Source organism: Salvelinus sp. IW2-2015, linkage group LG7 (assembly GCF_002910315.2).
Source record: "Salvelinus sp. IW2-2015 linkage group LG7, ASM291031v2, whole genome shotgun sequence".
NCBI classification, from domain to species: Eukaryota; Metazoa; Chordata; class Actinopteri; order Salmoniformes; family Salmonidae; genus Salvelinus; species Salvelinus sp. IW2-2015.
In genome coordinates, this window is record NC_036847.1 from 19,648,974 (window position 1) to 19,662,572 (window position 13,599).

The 13,599-nt window shown below is 43.4% G+C and overlaps 1 protein-coding gene across 3 annotated transcripts in view; it reads right to left on the minus strand.

Annotated features, from left to right (window-relative positions):
* Window positions 1–13,599, minus strand: part of LOC111966554 (centrosomal protein of 104 kDa) — a 37,408-nt gene that overhangs the window by 17,498 nt on the left and 6,311 nt on the right. For all 3 annotated transcript variants that reach the window (XM_070444513.1, XM_023991295.2, XM_023991296.2), the window contains exons 7-13: window positions 12,580–12,748; window positions 11,107–11,262; window positions 9,091–9,327; window positions 7,976–8,188; window positions 7,667–7,834; window positions 5,343–5,516; window positions 3,409–3,585 (exon numbers count right to left, since the gene is read on the minus strand). In XM_070444513.1, the coding sequence (XP_070300614.1) occupies window positions 3,409–3,585; window positions 5,343–5,516; window positions 7,667–7,834; window positions 7,976–8,188; window positions 9,091–9,327; window positions 11,107–11,262; window positions 12,580–12,748 (1,294 nt within the window). The remainder of the gene's footprint in view (window positions 1–3,408; window positions 3,586–5,342; window positions 5,517–7,666; window positions 7,835–7,975; window positions 8,189–9,090; window positions 9,328–11,106; window positions 11,263–12,579; window positions 12,749–13,599) is intronic.

Below are 13,599 nucleotides of genomic sequence, written 5' to 3' on the forward strand. Positions count from 1 at the left end.
CGCCTATAAGAGCCTTAACAGAAATTAAACAAAAACAAAGAGGATACAGTGGAAGACTAAAAAAGCTACAACATACTGAGTTTAGCATGATGTACCTGTACAGAGGATGAAATACAAAAGGAGGTTGCATGTCCAAAAAGAAGCAAGCATGCTAGCACCACTCAGRTAGTGAATGAAACTACAATGTATAAATTACAGTTATTTTGACTGAATGAAAAAGCCTGCATATGTAATTGATATGTAGAAATTCTACAGATTTCATTGAAACATGATACTAATCAATGCTTGTTTAAACCAACAGTCATTCTATTACGATAGTCTGGTGAGAATGATAGCTCAATAGCCGTCATAGCATATCGGATAGAGAACATTCAGAGAGAGCATTTACCTCAAAAGGTAAACTGTGTACAAAGGGCACCTATACTCTCCCTGAGTCAATGGGCTGGGGACAGGCAGCCATTATTCTATGTTGTCTCTCTCTGCTTCTCATTTTAATTACAGGAAATTCAATCACCTCTTTGCTCCGGCTCCCGGCCTATCTCCCAGGTAACCGGAGGGGAAAGGGAGAAATGTATCAGTCCTCGGACCAGGGGGAAATAACCCGGCTGACCCTGCACTGAGCAAAGAGCAACCTAGCAGGGTTCTCCAAAGGATTTTTTTTAACAAGGTGGTGCTACTGACTACTGCCGGAAGGGAGGCCTCAGAGATTTTAGCGTTTTTTAACACCTGTAACTGCCATTTCATGCAATCTAGATAAAAAAAATTGCCTTATTTGATAACTAATCTCTTACATTCTTTGGAGAAACCTGCCTAGGTGCAGGCTCGTTATACTCACTAAAGAGAATGGGGAAATGGTGGGCTCAATTACCATCAAATTCAGGGTTCGTACCAATCTGGTCAATGTGGCAAGCATTACACTAGGAAGTTATGCTATAGGCTACTATCTTAAAACAAATATATTTGAGCCAGACACAACAACAGGTACACAATCCAGACCTCTTCAGGTTTGTTCCTACGTGTTATAGACTCTATTTTTATAGATTCTACAGTAGTCCCAAGCGGCCCTGCCGTGCCCATCAGTCTGTCCGCTGTAAGAGGGGAGAGGGAGCCCGAGGAGGAAGGTGTGAAACTCAAGCAGTACGACTCAGTTGCATAAACCCCCATTGTTCAGTGAGACGACACAGGCCTGAGGATGGACATGAAGCCATCATCTCACAACAGCAATCAGGTGTGTTGACAAAACTGGAAAACAGGGTCTGGGAATTCACGTTTATGACCGTGAGACCGATTTTCATATAACACCTCACTGACTGAACCCACAGGGTTTACATATGATGTGTTTTTAGGCCAAGTGGTGCGCCAAGACTCCTGAAGGGCTGTCAATGAACACCAACAGTTTTCAACTGAAACCAATTCCAGTCTTAGGCAGTGAGCAAGCATTATAGGGAAATGCCCTCCCACTATTGCCTCCGAATGCAACGCTTACCCCAAAAGTTCAGCAAACATTGAAAGGAGCTGACATAAATCAGTTGGTGCATGTGCTAGCTGTCTGCAAGCACGCACAAACAAACATGCAAACACAGGCCACCGAGGAGTGTACCGTCTTGGGCTCTTCAACTTGAGGCACTCCGGTGCAGAATTTAACAATTTGCTCTCGCCTACCATAAAGCCAGCAGTGAAGCATAGGCCGGCCAAAAGAAGTCTGACGTCAACTAGAGAGGACAGACAATCACACTGCCCACTTTGTCAACACTTGGATAGTTGACACATAGATACTAGGTCACTGTTGGAAGTGAAGAGACAGAGACACAGAGAGAGAGAAAGAGAGAGACAGACACAGAGAGAGATGCAGAAAGAGATGCAGAGAGAGAGAAAGACAGAGACACAGAGACACAGAGAGAGAGAGAGAGAGAGAGAGAGAGAGAGAGAGAGAGAGAGAGAGAGACACAGAGACAGAGAGAATACATCAAAGACTTTGCTAATCGTTTTCCCCAGGAAACGAGGTGACAGGCCGCTGACCCACCTGCAGAATCTCGATAGTGGAGAGAAATCTCAAAGACCAGATTACCTGCTGAACTTTGCCACACAGACAAATGCGTGGGACAATGTTGACCATCCTAGCAGCCGGGTCTGTCTTCTTCCCAGGCCTGTTATTGGTCTCTAAACAATGCATCAAGTACTGTACATCCCTGCACTGAGGTGGAACGAAGGGAATAACGCCTACTCACTCAGAAGACCTGGCTCCTGGATTCCTACCAAACATAGCTATACTAAATATGAAAAAAGAGAGAGGGAAAATAAAATGTGATACAGTAACCTTTGATGCATGCAAGAAAGAAGATAATGAACATGTTGTCTCATTAACATTTGTCTATATCATGGCTCTCCAACCATTTTCCTGGAGAGCTACCCTCCTGTAGGTTTTCGCTCCCACCACAGTTCTAACTAACCTGATTTAGCTTATCAACGAGCTAATTATTAGAACCAGGTCCACTAGATTAGGGTTGGAGTGAAAATCTACAGGACAGTAGCTCTCCAAAAACAGGATTGGAGAGCCCTGGTCTATATGGAGAAAACATAAACTATTCCCTATGTTCATTGGGTACTGCTTCTTGCATTTCAAGCAATGTATGCCGCAATATGCTTGTTATTTATTTATTGTTTATTTATTTGGTGGTTTAATTTGTGGAACACATATTTATGCATATGTGCGTATGCTTCTGAGCCTTATGTGAAGGCTATATTGTATATCATAGCTAAAATATGATCTTCTGTTCTGAGAGAGAGAAAGAGTTGGGGTGTGCTGTGGCATTCACCAATGACAGCATGCCCCCAGCTGACCAGAGGTGACTAACGCCTATTTGAGTTGAGTGAATTAGGATGACTGATTCAAAACACGGACATCATCTATTTGGCCATCCTCTCTCATCCTTCAATTCCACTGATCAACTTATGATATAGAACTGCATAGAAATGGACAACAGTCAAGATAAGTGGAGGCCTAAAGTCTATCTTTACTCTAGAGTGTGTTGATTGACTTCTGGGGCGTCTTCATTCACTGCTTCTCAAGAGCCCGGATAGTGGAACTACAGATTCTTCTTCCCATCTATGCCTGAGCCCAGAAACGTGTGACAGCAAGTGGCACTAAGGTGACGACAATGCTCAAAAGCCTGCAGAAATGTGCCAGAGTCTGGTGTAGTGGTAGTGTTGCTGACTCTAGACCACACATGGGTTCAAAACCCGCCCTGCAACTTTCTATTCTGTCTCTCCATGTAATTCTGAATGATACAATAAATAAACAAATATGACAGGGGAGTGGACATCCACTGTTCTTAAAAAAAAGCCTGCACACACTGCAACCCTCCAGGAGTGGGAGTAAAAAAAATCATGGTTGCCTTAAGTGTTTACCTTCATGACGTTGTCCAGAGTGAAGCCTGAGTTGTCTGTACCCAGTTCTCCCAGCAGCTTCTCCAGTAGCTCAGCCCTGCTCAGGGCCTGCCGTGTGGGGATGTTGGATTTAATGGGCTTCACCAGCTCCCCAGGGACCAACTGCAGGGCCTGCACCTCTTTAAACAGGGCCATATCCTGCACAGGAGCGAGAGGAAGAGGCAAGGCAGCCATTTTGAAACCAGGAGGTAGTAGTGGAGAAGCAGTAATGCTGGAGAGGGAGCTACGACCAGGAATTTCAAGATTTAATAAAGCCCAGAATGGGTGCTCAGTCCTTGGAGATGACAGAAGTGAATATAAAAAGGTTCAGGATGACCCTTCAAATCATGTTTCATGCTGAAAAACATCCCACAAAAATTCTCTATACAAACATGATATTGATACATTAACATTTTCTAGAATGCAGACCTTAGGCACAACAATTGCACCATAGAAAAGTACTGGAGTTAATTAAAATAACCTAACTCATCAATATACTTTTTAAAAAGACAGCTTATCGTAATTTTTATGTTGGCAAAGCCCATTCATGAAAAGCTACAGTACAAGCTTGTTCTCTATTTGCTAATATCTTTAAAAGGTGCATAGTCAAGAGCCTTTAAAGAAACATTGTGCTAAAGTTCTATAATGTGTAAAGGGCCTTTAAAGGTCATTGCATGCTAACCTACAGTACCCTACCAATGTTTTGCTCACAAGAATGTTCTGGGAAAGTGAGATGAATGCATAATGAATAAGGACGTATTATTGCTCCTAGAATGGACCAGAAGACCCTTTCATGCTATGTGTATTTTTATGGTACTACTAAAAATGTAAAGTTTCATTTGTGTGTCCATTGTTGTTTATATAGACCAAGGCCAATAATGTTTTGCGCGCACACACACACACACACACACAGTCCCTCGGTTTCTCTGTAGGGCCCCAACATTTCTAGTACAACATGGGGCTTGTTGGAGAGTTTGAAATCAGCTGCAACACCTCTAGCTCTTCATCCAAACAGAGCTACAGTAAATGTTAGCTACATGTCTAAACGTTCTAGATCGGGCGCGGGCCTCGATGGCATGCAGTCAATGAGACGTTTGTAATGGAATGGTGATGTATTGTACAGCAATATTCTCTAATTAATCTCATCCACAACTACCAACATGTAGTTCCCACCTGTGTGATCGGCAGCAGACATTTTGTGGCCAAACGCCTGCCACACAATGGCCTGCTATCACAGTGTAGGTTAGGTACGTACTACAATAGCAATATAGGCCTAGCAAGAAATCAGGTCTGCAAATGAAGGGGACCAGGTTGGGAATTTGSACAGAGCACGATAAGTGCATCCATGGAGCAGCAACCCACCTGGCTGAAGTCCTCAATGATGCTGCCCATGCTAAAATAGGCTTTGTGGCAAAGGTGGGCATGCGGCCCGCAGCTCCCCTTTTGAATGCCCTCGGATCAATCACCCCCTCCGGGGTCTCAACTTACTGTTGCGAGTTAGTACAGTAAAATGTTCTTGTGCATCAGCAGTTTTTCTATTTGTATGTTAGTCACTGATAGTCAGTCAATTACCCCATGTCAGCTAACATTTTTTAGATTGCTAAGTTAGTTTAGCAGCCAGCTCATTGATTTTGTTAGTCAGTCTCACTCAGATATAATTTTTAAAACTGCAAACATTCCTGTGTAGTATTGCATGAAATTTACTATAAAACTTAAAAAATGTATCTCCGTTGTCAAGAGGGGGGCCGCTAAAATGTTTTGCTAAACAATGTGTGTGTGTGTGTGTGTGKGGGGGGGGGGGGGGGTGTATGTGGGTACACAGACCCGCGAGCAACTGTGGCCCCTCATGAGGAGTTCAGATTTTTCTGGCCCCCACCCCCATTAAAGTTGCCCATCCCTGATCTAACTCTACCCACCTGGATGAAAGCTGTGGCCATGGCCCGTAGTCTGGTGGCCGAGTCCCCGGTCCTGGAGAGTAGGTTGGGCCAGGTCTGCTCCACGCAGTGGACCACCTCGGCTCTACCCAGGGCCTGGCCTGGGATCAGCTGGGTCAGCAGCAGCCGCAGCAGCTTCAGAGATGCCTGGAACACCTACAACACACACATACATTAGAAGTAACCAAAAAGTAATCTCATTACAACATTCTGTAATGTCCTATTAAACATGGTTACTTACTCTAGTTTTATTTTTGTTTGTATAACATTAGTCAACTCAGCAGCTGAGTGTCCTCCCTGAGATTGGAAGTTTTGGGGGTTGGAAACCCGGTGGACACAATGCCTCAGGACCATCTTTCTCATTGCAGGACAAGTCAGGGAAAGTGGTTGCAACTTACAAGGCCAGCATTGTCACCAATCCTCTCTAATATTTGTTTAAGGAGAGACCTCTAGCAGCGAGCAGTGGGAATGTGAGTGGGACTGGGACAGCATTGTTGAGGGGGTAGAATGTGTGTGTATATAGCACTCAGAGAGCCTGTGACAGGAATAAACATATCTGGCCTTCATGTGTGTCTGTGTGTGTCACTGCTAACAAATTATCCATTTTCAATTCAATTTACACAGCCTAAAGCTTTCCAATTAACAACAAAACCTTACACATTCCAGTGGTGTCTATTCATGGGTGCCAAGATAAGCCAGGCGTCCCACCCAAAAAAAGACATCAAATAATGCATCTTCTTTTGATTTTCCCATGATGTCAAGCAAAGAGGCACTGAGTTTGAAGGTAGGCCTTGAAATACATCCACAGGTACACCTCCAAGTGACTCAAATGATGTCAATTAGCCTATCAGAAGCTTCTAAAGCCATGACATAATTTTCTGGAATTTTCCAAGCTGTTTAAACTTAGTGTATGTACATTTCTGACTCAATTATAAGTGAAATAATCTGTCTGTAAACAATTGTTGGAAAAATTACTTGTGTCATGCACAAAGTAGATGTCCTAACCGACTTGCCAAAACTATAGTTTGTTAACAAGAAAATTGTGGAGTGGTTGAAAAACGGGTTTTAATGACTCCAACCTAAGTGTATGTAAACTTCCGACTTCAACTGTATATATATATATATATATATATATATATATGTTTTAATTTAACCTTTATTTAACTAGGCAAGTCAGTTAAAAACGAATTCTTATTTTACAATGATGTCATACCCTGGCCAAACCCTTCCCTAACACGGATGACGCTGGGCCAAGTGTGCACCGCCCTATGGGACTCCCGATCACGGCCGGTTGTGATACAGCCCGGGATCGAACCAGAGTCTGTAGTGTGCACTGAGATGCAGTGCCTTAGACCACTGCGCCACTCGGGAGCCTCCAAAAATATCACAGTGTCAACGCATATGAACTAACAGGTTAGAGCAAACAACGCAATTATTACAACTCATAGGTTGTAGTATACCTTTCTTTTCTGGCTTGGCTTACCCAGTGATTTTACCCACGCACCGCTACTGCCTTCAAAACATGGACAATGCCTTTCACTTAATCAGTCTATATTACGCTGATCGTATAGACTTAAGGGAAAAACCCTGTGAACTTGTTCATCAAACACAGGGAGAAAAGTGTCACAAATAACATCATCCCATGTTAAATAATGCCTAAACAAGGAAGTCCACAAATAAGAGCATGGTTCGAACACAAAAATAGACAAACATTTATCAAAAATGTCCCCGCTGCCTGCTGTGTAGGCTAAGCCCAAAAATGTATATATTTWTTTCTGAAGTTGTCTATTTTTGTGTGCAAACCACCCTCTAAAACTGCATGACCAATATTTACTCTGTTCACAAACTTCTCAGTGCACATAGACTTCTCTGTTCATTACAACACACTACTGTGAAACGGTACCATATCACTTCCCCCAGTGCAGGTTTCCCAAGCGTGGGTTAGATGTTGGCCTACTTAAATCAGCCCCAGGCAACAAGAGTGGTTAGTCATTGTGGCATAAGGCATGTAGCTAGCTCTTTTTATGTTCTACATGTTGTTTGTAACTTCAATCTGGGCCAAGTGTGGTTAAAGGCACTAAAAGGTAAACATGTTAACCTACTGTTCTGAGTAATAACGAACACAACCCCCAAAAGATCCCCTGGCATCACTAAATAGGGAGTGTATGTGTCCAAAATGACACCCTATTCCCTATATAGTGCACTACTTTTGACTAGGTTCCATTGGGATCTGGTCAAAAGTAGTGCACTATATAGGGAATACGATACCATTTGGGACACACATTGCGATGCCATTTAAAACTCACAGATGATACTTTATCCTTGAGGGCCTTCTTGACCAGAAACACTGCTGCCCTCATCATGTTCCTCAATTTCTCCTTGGGCGTCCCGGCCGATACTTCCGTCAGCTTCTTGTAGACAGCCAGCAGGGCATCTTCCCGGTARGACCAAGTTTTTGAATAAGCTCCAGCCACCTAGGGTGGATGAGAGGATTAGAAAGTCAAACTGTCCAGAGGATGACTGACTGACTATGAGAGATACATCATGTAAAGTCTGGGTTTTTCCTGTGTATGTGTGTGTGTGTATGCATACATGCTTGTGTGTATTTATCTCACCAGTCCGTCTCCGTACACCTCGATAGGGAAACTGGCCTCTCTCTGGGCACTCTCTGTCAGGGGCTCAGGCTCCCCAGTCACACCAGGGCTACAGGGGATGATGGTGGCCAGGGGAGAGGGGGGGAGACTGGACTCCTCAGGGTGGCTCTGAGGCATCTCCCCCTTTCTCTGCAGGGCAGGTAGGGGTCTCTCGTCATAAGGCAGGGCGGTGACCTGTGCATACAGTCATTCAATGGGAGATCAATGGGACGTCAAACTATTGTTTAATTATTGTGGTTAGATCATGTTTCTATATAGATCAATTCACTTCTTTAAGATAACCTCACATGACGCTAATATTACTTTGCTTGCAGCAACACTAATTGAGGATTGAAATAAACAAAAGTTACCTGTTGGGGTGGTTAAGAGTTTGGACTTGATGAGTGAAGATTTAAGCAGGTTTACATTTCTTACACCCAGATATCGCAAGTGTTGAGATACACTGAAATGTTCAGTGTTCAAGAGAAAAATACCATGTAACCAACCAAACAGACCGAGCTAGACAGACTGGTGAAAAGATTGATTGATCAGATTATCTACTAAAACAAATGTTGCTTTCATTGAGTTTGCTGTCGTTGTATGTATAATGAGTTTTTAGAACCCAGGTATAATATCTAATCCAAGTTTAACTGCCAGCCAACTGGCACAATACTCCTGTAAAAAAAGCAGGGCCTTCCAGCCAGGTTGGCTCGTGCTAAAGTCACTCAACTGTTTCACACTTTTAAACTGAACCTGTCTGCAGTCACACTGGTGAGTAAACCATATAACATCTTGGTCATAATCTCACATTGAGTGTTTCAAACACCCCTGCAGATTATAAGGAGGGGCTCAGTGTGTTTCTTGTCGCGACATTGTGGCTATAACTCTTCTTCAATAACTTTTGGGGTTTGGTATAACATGGGAAAAAGGAAAAAGTTGTGAATAGCATAAGAAAACTTCAACTATAACTGGGCATCAATCAGAGCTTTTTAACTTGGCAGGTTAGTCTTTGCTAGCCTTGAAATCCAAACAGAATCATGCTTCGTTTCACAAGTGAAACAATAATGCTACATTCAGTGATTCAGTGTGGGACTCACGTCTATCCTGGGCACTGCTGGGTAGGAGCGTGGTGTCGGCGGGAGGGAGCGCAGCAGGGTTTGGGGGGGACTGACAGGTTTGGGGGGTAAAGGATCCACAGTCTCCGTGATCACAGGTTCCTGGTTTCTCCTCCTCCTCGTTTCCGTGACAACCCTCATCTTGTGTCCTACTTGGTGGCGGCGTGGGGAAGGCACATCGGGAGAGTCCTCGGATGGTGACTCTGTCATCTCCCTTATCTAAAGTCAACATGAGGAGAGAAGAGGGAGGGCTTTCCTCGTCAAACTGCTTGGCTTTGCAAAGTTGGTGGGTGTCAAGGTTGAAAGATGACCAAATGTCATTTAATGCAAGATGATGGAAGATGGGATATATGGGGAGCCTAGCGTTTAAGCACAATGGGCCAGTAATCGAAAGGTCACTGGTTCAAATCCCCGAGTAGACTAGGTGAAAAATCTGTCGATGTGCCCTTCAGCAAGGCAGTTAACCGTAATTGCTCTTGTAAGATGCTCTGGATAAAAAAAATATGAATATTTGTAGACATGCTAGTTAATTTGGTTACAAAATAATAAAAAGACCATTAATTACCATAGTGCAGTGGTTTTCAACCTGTTTCTTTTTTTTGTGAAAAATAATAACAGTTGGGACTATAATGATGTTGTAAGCAATTTTACATTACTTTTCACAATGCAAATTGTATAACAAACATAATAGGCCTTTAAGCTGTTACATTCACTGATAAAATAGAAAAAAATTGACCGCTAAGATAGATATTTTATGTAAAATAAATATGCGACTCTGCGAATGGTGGACCTCAATAGCCTTTGACTGTGACTTGGTGGTCCCCGGATAGGAAAAGTTTGGGTACCGCTGCCAGAGTGAACGAACTTGTAATGTATTTTTCCATTATACGGTCATGTTTTCAGTTGATATGTTGTCACAGCACTGTTTTTATGCTGTTTTAAAAAACCCAATGAATATTGTTAAATGAGGGCATTAAGATACACTACATGACGAAAAGTATTTGGACACCTGCTTGTCAAACATCTCAATCCGAAATCATGGGCATTAMTATGGAGTTGGTCMYCCCTTTGCTGCTATAAYAGCCTCCACTCTACTGGAGGCTTTCCACTAGATGTTGGAACATTGCTGCGGGGACCTGCTTCTACAAGAGCTTTAGTGAGGTCGGRCAYTGATGTTGGATGATTAGGCCTGGCTCGCAGTCGGTGTTTCAATTTATCCCAAAGGTGTTCGATGGGGTTGAGGTCAGGGCTCTGTGCAGGCCAGTCAAGTTCTTCCACACCGATCTCAACAAACCATTTCTGTATGGACCTCACTTTGTGCACAGGGGCATTGTTATGCTGAAACAGGAAAGGGTCTTCCCCAAACTATTCCCACAAAGTTGGAAGCACAGAATCGTCTAAAATGTCATTGTATGCTGTAGCATTAAGATTTCCCTTCACTGAAACTAAGGGGCCTAGCCCAAACCTTAAAAAACAGTCCTAGACCCTTATTCCTCCTCCACCAAACTTTACAGTTGGCACCAGGAATTCAGACAGGTAGTGTTCTCCTGGCATCCGCCAAAACCAGATTCATCCATCCAGATGATGAAGCGTGAWTCATCACTCCAGAGAACGCGTTTCCACTGCTCCAGAGTCCAATGACAGCGAGCATTACACCACGCCAGCCAACGCTTGGCATTGCGCATGGTGATCTTAAGCTTGTGGAAGAGGCAGTTTGGAACTCGGTAGTGCGTGTTGCAACCGAGGACAGACTATTTTTAACGAACTGACTTGTTGGAAAGGTGGCATCCTATGACGGTGCCACGTTGAAAATCACTGAGCTCTTCAGTAWGGCCATTCTACTGCCAATGTTTGTCTATGGAGATTGCATGTCTGTGTGCTCAATTTTATATACCTGTCAGCAACGGGTATGGGGTGTCCACATACTTTTGTATTTATAGTGTACATTTCCAGTCACAACAATTTAAATGACTGAAGAAGCCACATTGAGCCACTCACCATGCCCATGTCCAGTAGGTTGTGGACCTCTAGTTGATGGTACACCGTCATCCTGTACTCCTCCATTTGCTCCTTCTTCTTCTTGGCTGTGTCATAGTCCTCCTTTTCTATGGCACAGCATTTCTCCACGTCATATCGGCCCAGACGTTCTCCTACCTAGCCCACAGTCACACAGGGGGATAGAAGGAAGAAAGAGGAGATAGGATGGAGAAAGAGGATGGAGAAAGAGAAACAGTATGTTTTTTTGAATGGACAACTAAAAAGCCTAGATGTTGGAAGGAAGTGGCAAACTATCTATTATTGTTCAACATGACTGCATAAAAGAAATGTTGAGCAAATTCTCCTTAAATTGTGGTTAGTATGCAACGGGGCATTGCCATGCCCACATGGCATCATGGTATTCCATGGACGGAATCGTTAACATTTACGAACTGGATATTTTACCGGTGTCAATATCCAAAATGGTACCCTAATCACTTTATAGTGCACTACTTATGACCAGGGCCCATGGGGAAGTAGTGCAGTACATAGGGAATAGGGTGCCACTTAGGACGGAGACCATAGGTTCCAGTTCAATGCATCATTTTACAGGGAAATTCCATAGAACTGAGCGAGCTTGCTAGTCCGGTGCCAGGTAACACAGATATATAAGTCTATGGGTAACACAGCATTAGCTACTGATGTAAAATACAATTAGTAGTTGATATATTTGAAGTATGTGACAATATTCAACCTTTATTTAACTAGGCAAGCCAGTTAAGAACAAATTCTTATTTACAATGACGGCCTACCCCGGCCAAACCCGGACAACGCTGGGCCAATTGTGTGCCGCCCTATGGGACTCCCAATCACAGCCGGATGTGATTCAGCCTGGATTCGAACCAGGGACTCTAGTGACGCCTCTTGCATTGAGATGCAGTGTCTTAGACCGCTGCGCCACTCGGGAGCACAATATGAAGTAATTGCCTTTTCTATCAATCCTACATTGGTGTGAGTTATGCCCTCAAGAGGCTATGGTGGAAGAGTTTCGGTTTGACCACCTTGGCAACAGCAGCGCATGCAATTCTAATTGGCCAAGGGGAGAAGGGGATTGGAATTGGGTTTGGGAAGTTCTTTGGCTACAGGGTGGCGTCTGAATTCACTCACAAGATGTGATATGGAGTATACCTTATGTGTCCACTTGTAATGCAAAGATAACATATCTGTGTACTGTTTCAATGTCAAACTTCTTGCTTGTGATTCTAACAACACTTTTTCCCCTACCCCTAAGCACTTCATGTAGATGGATAGGTAGGTACTGTATAAGCAATATGGCACTCCACCTTATCCTCTGATAGGCTAGGTAGAATTTCCGTCATATTACTTATATCTAACTATGCAATACATCTTTTCAGATCTACACAAGGGCCAAGGGGGGGGGGACAGGCTATTGAGTATTTTGTTCAATTTTCACACAGAAGACCCTAGAAGTACCTTCTGCAGGTCAGCGACAGCCTGCTTGAGTGTTTTGGCAAACTCGTATCTCTCCTGACGGACCATTTCCTGCTTCTTGTCATCCAGCAGGCGGATGATGTGGGCTACCTCGGGGTCCTGGTACATGTCAAAAGCCAGGTCATCCAGAGGAGAGATGGACTCACACTTACTGAAAAAAACAATGGGATAGAGCCACTTTTAATGCAGAGACCAGAGCTTAATTTCACACTTTTAGATAACAATGTACCCCAATTAGGTATTCAAAATGTTATCTGAAAGTGAGTGATTAGTTAAACACATTCTTTACATTTGTTGAGTCACAACACGACTCCCAAGTATCATCAGTATTGTTAAAAAAATATGATTTTTAACATCTATGGCAGGAAGCCGTTTTTCTTTTGCTTTTGCCAGAGGATCTCTGCCTAGAAGGCCAGCATCCCGGAGTCGCTTCTTCACTGATGACGTTGAGACTGGTGTTTTGCGGGTACTATTTAATGAAGCTGCCAGTTGAGGACTTGTGAGGCGTCAGTTTCTCAAACCAGACACTCTAATGTACTTGTCCTCTCGCTCAGTTGTGCGCCGGGGCCTCCCACTCCTCTTTCTATTCTTGTTAGAGCCAGTTTGCGCTGTTCTCTGAAGGGAGTAGTACACAGCTTTGTACCAGATCTTCAGTTTCTTGGTCATTTCTCACATGGAATAGCCTTCATTTCTCAGAACAAGAATAGACTGACGTCTAATGTTCTTTGTTTCTGGCCATTTTGAGCCTGTAATCGAACCCACAAATGCTGATGCTCCAGATACTCAACTAGTCTAAAGAAGGCCAGTTTTATTGCTTCTTTAATCAGCGCCACAGTTTTCAGCTGTGCTAACATAATTGCAAAATTGTTTTCTAATGCCATTGGTTGCTGATAATGGGCCTCTGTACGCCTATGTAGATATTCCATAAAAAATATGCAGTTTCCAGCTACAATAGTAATTTACAACATTAACAATATCTACACTGTATTTCTGATCAATTTG